General features: G+C 42.6%; 1 protein-coding gene across 1 annotated transcript; it reads right to left on the bottom strand.

Moving 5' to 3' along the window:
* Window positions 1-673: 673 nt before the first annotated feature.
* LOC127573821 (putative defense protein Hdd11-like) lies at window positions 674-5,813 on the bottom strand. Its single transcript, XM_052022329.1, has 4 exons — window positions 5,609-5,813; window positions 2,449-2,561; window positions 2,217-2,346; window positions 674-849 (listed from the first exon to the last, which is right to left on the bottom strand). The coding sequence occupies exons 1-4, from the start codon at window positions 5,811-5,813 to the stop codon at window positions 674-676; spliced, it is 624 nt and encodes a 207-aa protein (XP_051878289.1).
* Window positions 5,814-6,167: the final 354 nt, after the last annotated feature.

Genomic DNA, 6,167 nt, shown 5'->3' with positions numbered 1-6,167 from the left:
CAAGGGTGCATAATTTTAAGGTGATTGGAGGAAGGTATAAGGGGGATGTCAGGGATAAGTTTTTTACACAGAGAGTGGTGGGTGCGTGGAACGTACTGCCGGCAGAGGTTGTGGGGGCAGATACATTGGGGACCTTTAAGAGACTCTTAGATAGACACATGAATGATGGAAAAATAGGGGGCTATGTGGGGGGGAAGGGTTAGATGGATCTTAGAGCAGGATAAAATGTTGGCACAACATTGTGGGCCGAAGGGCCTGTACTGTGCTGTAGTGTTCCATGGTACAATGTTGCCACTTCAGTTTTTGGGTTTGTTCCAGCTAGAGACTGGGATATGGCCAGAGAGAGAGAGAGAGACTCAAGGTAGTAAAGTTAGCTGGGGTCAGGAGCGCATCTATGTGTTGGTAGGGAAGTCCTGGCTCACTGAAGGTAAGTCTGAATTCCACCAATGAGGATAACTTAGTTCAAATAGCATCACATTCCCCAAGATGTTATTTTGTGTTTTTTGCTTCCAAGAAGGAACCATAACCAATAGATTGGACACCAGAGCTTATGGTCATGTAGCTCTCAGGTGAACAGGTGCATTTTGATTTCATGATTAGAAATGAATTAAAAACAATATAATCCCAAATAATTCCATTAACATGGTATTTAAAAAAAACATTCAAACTTACATTATTGCTCACCTTTAGTTAAAGGATGCGACTGTACATTAAGCCAATAGATTTCGTAGGATTGTGCTACAGTTGCTCTGTAATGGGAAGTAGAACGTATCGCTTTGATATCAGAAGCCATTGATTTACCCTGGATTTGAAATCCAAACCCCACCCACCATATTTTCCCTGCTCCACCTGAAACAGAAGGCCTGATGAGGAAAACTAAGGTCAGCTCAAACTAGTCTATTGAGAAACCAACTGTGAAAGATCAGCATCAATAGGGGCACAATCTAAGGTTGAGGGTTCGGCCGCTTAAGACAGAGATGAGGTGGAGCACACTTATCCTGAGGATTGTGAATCTTTGGAATTCTAAACCCGGAGTGCTGTGCATGCTGGGTTTCTTGCTTATTCAAGAGTAGGAATGAATACTAAGGAAGTCAAGGCATATGAGGATCAGCAAGGAAGATAAATTTACTACAGAACTGGCCATTTAATTGAATGGTAGAGCAGCTCGAGTGATTAAATAGCCCACTCCTCCTTCAGTTTCTTGTGTTCCTGCAGTGCAGAACATAAAAAGAAAGGTGGCTTTTCATCTTAACTGTTCTTATTTATGATTTACATGCTGAATTATAAATAATTTTGCCTAATCAAAAATGCCATTAGATGGCATCTACTGTAGCAAAACACACACCAAACTTGGTTAGGTCACCAATGACACGTGTGCTTTACATTCATCCCCTAGTAACCACAGTTGCCCACCGGTGAGTCTGTTACATGGAGCTGACCCTCCCAGAGGTAACGGGGAAGGAGAGTTTTTGGCTCAACCATAATGTCCTTTATTGTCGATTTAATGGTGCAACATTTGGACTTGTAAGGAGCAAGCAAGCCTCTTGGCAGAAAGATTAAAGAGATACCTCCATCTGTGAACACTGATATAAATCCTTATCCTTCCATAAAAGGAAGGAGTTAATTGGTAGGCAATTAGGCATGGAAAAGGCAGCATTTGTCTTTCTAGATGATGTATAGCAAGATCAGGAATTAAAGTATTTCTGGGTGGCACCATGGATGTAATCAGTTATACATAACCAAACCTAAATAATAAAGATAATGCCAAATTTTGACCAACATTCAAGGAAGAGTATTTCCTAATGCACTGGAACATAAAACCATAAATGTGTCATTGATCCAGTTTTAAATTTGTGATTCTGGAAGGTTATATTGTAAAATGTACTGATTTGTCACTTTTTTGTTTTGATTTTTTTCATATGTATTCCCTCCCCTTTGTTTTTAAAATGGTTTCATGTCTTTGTCAGAAAGAGTCCTCCACTGGCTAACAGATGCCATTGTGCCTAATTGGTGGTATTACCAAGCACATAGTTCCTTTTATTTGACTTGATTGGGAACCAAAGAAAAACTATTTCAGTTCTTTATCAGGTTTGAAGCTGTTACGACATACATTTGTTACCAAACAGGAACCAAGAATGCTCGGCACCTGCAGTGATGGAGTTAAAGACTAATATTAACCAGAGAGAGTTTTTGCATTGTTTTTTGTCTATTATTACATGATAATACGTACACAAACTTAACCGCAGTGGGACAGGCTGTCTCAGGAGGGACCCATACAAACGTGATGGAATTGTTCCGGGGAGATGTGTTTAAGCAGGTAACAGCAGATCTTGGGTTTCCAAAGCACTGAATTTAAAAAAAAATCAAACAATGGAATAAGTTCATGGATGACAAATTAAATATTGTATTAGAAACGAACAATTCTGAGCTTGCTGTTTTGGACTTTACCTGCAACAGTTGGGTGTTTTCAGGTGGGTTTTGCCACTCTCCTAGTGGAGAGCTGCTTCCATCTTTTCGGGCTTGCAGTAAGAATCCTTGATATCGTGGCCCCACTATTTGAACTGAAGATAACATTAATAACAGGTGATCACACTTCCATCCTTCAAAGTAGAACTTTTGAAAACAAACCAGCTGCACAGTATTAGTACTGCTGCATTGGCCAGTTCACAGACTGGAGACAACTACAGAAACAAAGACACCCCGGACTTTTCGCAGCTAGTATGTGGAGGTGCACAGAAATCTGTGTTCAAAGATATTGTATTTCCATATTTTCTCTCTATTGGAAGGAGCAATCCCATCCTTCCACTATCTGTGCCAGCTATGGCTCGGCTAATAGTAGGTGATCACTGATTCAAATCCAAAGAGTTGAATACTATAAGCTGCTGCAGTGGGATACAAGGGAATGCTGGACTGTGGGAGGTGCTGTCACCCTGGCCACCTGTCACTTCTGCAGCGGGAGGAGACGGTGTACCAGGCGTACGCGGAGTGCGAGAGTTTGCAGCCCCTCTTCGAGTATCTGCGGGGGCTGCTGCTGAAGTTCTGGTTGCACTTCAGCCCGGCGCTGTTGGTCTACGGGCACCCGGTGCAGCGCGGGGAGGGGCGCGCAGCGGATCTCCTGGTGGGTCTCCTGCTGGGCCTGGCCAAGCTGGCCATCCACGGGACGCGGTGGCGGGTGGCCGAGCGTACCGGCAGGTCGGCCTGCCTGCCTGTCTTCCGCGCTTACGTGCGTGCGTGGGTGCGTTTAGAGAGGGAGCACGTGGATTCCGCGGGCACCCTAGCTGAGTTCTGTGCTCGGTGGGCCCCTCGGGATCGCATGTGTCGTGGACGGTAGGAACGCGATTCTTATTTGAAGTGTCGCGTGTCGTGTTAACGGGTGTAACGTCGCGTGTGTTTCATTAGTATTAGTTTGCATTCTCTACCATAGTATGTCGTTGCTTAGTTTCTTCTTTTCTGTATTAGATGTAGTGTATTGACACTGGTTGTCTTTTGTAGTGCTTTTAGTGAATAAACGTTTATTATTAAAAAAAAAGTGGGAGGTGCTGTCTTCTGGAGAAGATGTTCAACTGCAAGATTGCTGTCTCAGGTAGCTGAAAAAGACAGGATCTATCTTTACTATCCAAACCTATATTTACCTCTTCATCGACATCACTAATGCAAAATATGGTCATTGTCACATTACTACTTAAGTGCACTTGCTTCTCTGTTTCGTACATTACAACAGTGGAATACTTGAAATGATTTCATCGTAAAGGAGTTTGGGATATTGTGAAGTGCTACATAAATGTATATCTTTCTTTTTAAAAAAAGGTACCACAAGGATCTAAATCCTAGGTTTTCAAACTGGGGGATTGCCACACAGTCCCCTCCCCCAACACAACACTTCACTACTGCCAGGGGGCATGGAAAAGTTAGAGGGGCATGATTCTTGTAAGATTTTTTCTGCAAGATTTCTAATTAGAATGGTGGGAGTGAGGTTGGTTGGGAGGGAGTAGTGGTGTCACACTGGGAGGAAAAGGAAAAACCAAATCTCTGGTCTAAATGGAAATAAAGAGAAGTTGTCCCCATTGACGGGTGTAGCACCAGAGGTTATGGGTTTGAAGTACAATAGCAAAGAACTCAAAGGTCACATGAGGAAAAAGTTGTCCACACAATGCTTAGTTATGATCTGGATTACACTGCGTGTAAAATAATTTGTTCAAAGCTTTGAAAGCAAATTGAATAAATAAAGTCTGCAGGGTAAGTGGAAAGAACACAAAATGTAACTATTTGGATTCCTCTCACAAAACACTGGCACGTGTTTGAAGGGCTGATTAAATTTACCTGTAACATATCAACTGATTCTGATTTGCCTTATATGACTGTAATCAAAGACCCCACCCACCCGGGTCATTCTCTCTTCTCCCCTCTCCCATCAGGCAGAAGATACAGGAGCCTGAGGGCACATACCACCAGGCTCAAGGACAGCTTCTATCCCACAGTGATAAGACTATTGAACGGTTCCCTTATGTGATAAGATGGACTCTTAACCCCACAATCCACCTTGTTTGACCTTGTACCTTATTGTCTACCTGCAATGCACTTCCCTGTAGCTGTGACACTTTACTCTGTATTCTATTATTGTTTTTACCCCGTACTATCTCAATGCACTCTGTACTACCTCAATGTATCTGCACTGTGTAATGAATTGATCTGTACGAACAGAGTTTTTCACTGTACCTCAGTACAAGTGACAATGATAAACCAATACCAATACATTTGCTGGTTATTGGAGGACATTAGTTCTACATCAAATATAGTACCAAAAATGCATTACCATCATCAAGTCCCCACAATCAACTTGCTGAGGATCACCATTGGCACATTAGACTGGCACAACTCCAGCGTGTCTGGACATGTGCTTTCACTAGATGGTTGAGGAGCACCAGTCGCAAGGTGCATTTTGTGAATAACACAACAGTAGCCATTGGTGAAGGGAATTAATGTTTATACTGGTGGATGGGGTGCCAATAAAGTGGGTTGCTATTTCCTGGATTGTGTCGAACTTCTTGAGTACTCTAGGAGCTATGCTCATTCAGGTAAATGGAAAGTAACATTGCTAGCTCTATATTCGAGAACTGCCTACCAACAACACCATGGGGGTAGCTCAGCAGGAGCACCAAAGTAGTTAAGATGGTGGCTGGCTCACCAGCACCTTCTCAAGGGCGACTAGGGATGGAGAGTTGATGGTGGCCTTGCCACTACTGCCCTTGTCCCAAAAAGTGGATAAATAAAAGGCTGCCTCCACCACAAACTAAATGACCTAATCCCTGATCTTGTGCTTCTGCCAACCTCATTTCATTTCATCTTAATTCACAGCAAACAAGCAGCTGGTCCAATACATAATGTAAATTATGGTTCACTCACTCAGTTTTATCCTCTGTGGGAAAACCTTTCAACATATTCCACTGAATTGTGTACTTGTCCCCGTTTTGTAAATGCTCACTAGACTTACAGTAGAGGCATACCATGTTTGCCTTAGCAGTAAAGGGATTAATTGTAGCATGGGAAATTTTCATTGCAGCAACTATTACCGGCGAGCGAGTAATTCCTGCATTACGCAGAAACGTACCTTGTACTGGTTTTCCAGTTTCAAAGACACTTGCTTCAGATTTGATGATATACGGAGCAGCACTGGACTGTGGCACCACGCCAGCATGTTTGGGCATCATGCTCTCACACGCTGATAAGGGAGCACCAGTTGGGATGCCTCTGCTTAAGCTGGGAGCTTTCAGAGATACAATGCAACACACAATGAGAAACTTTCCGCAGACCATTTCTGTTACTCCACGCCTGATGCTTCCATGAGCAAGACTACAAACCCTCTGTGAAACGTGCTGGTTAGGTGTGTCATTAGCTTTCTGGAACAGTATTTTGCTGAGTCATTCATGATTTAAAAAATTTCAGAGTTTTCATTTCTTTTCCAAGCCAAGTTGCAATTATTCTCAGTGAGGTCTTGCTTGAGCTGCACATGTGAAAACATCCTAATCATTGGTTAGGTTTACACAAAGGACCCTTTTTCCATCAAACTGCTATATTTGACATCTTTTTCTAATCAATGACAATACGTCAAAGGAGATAGAAATTCCAGCTTGAGTATCTCAGTATGAAATGAATTGCAGCATTTATTA

Source organism: Pristis pectinata, chromosome 8 (genome assembly GCF_009764475.1).
Source record: "Pristis pectinata isolate sPriPec2 chromosome 8, sPriPec2.1.pri, whole genome shotgun sequence".
NCBI classification, from domain to species: Eukaryota; Metazoa; Chordata; class Chondrichthyes; order Rhinopristiformes; family Pristidae; genus Pristis; species Pristis pectinata.
Note: the sequence above shows the minus strand (reverse complement) of the source record. Positions and strands in the feature narration are given on the sequence as shown.

Excerpts from the sequence above, each read along its gene's own strand:
- LOC127573821 (XM_052022329.1), bottom strand. The coding sequence starts at position 5,813 with ATGGTCTGCGGAAAGTTTCTCATTGTGTGTTGCATTGTATCTCTGAAA. Across the intron at positions 2,562-5,608 it reads AACTGGAAAACCAGTACAAG|TTCAAATAGTGGGGCCACGA; the intron begins GTACGTTTCTGC and ends TGTTATCTTCAG. Across the intron at positions 2,347-2,448 it reads AAAACACCCAACTGTTGCAG|TGCTTTGGAAACCCAAGATC; the intron begins GTAAAGTCCAAA and ends TTTTAAATTCAG.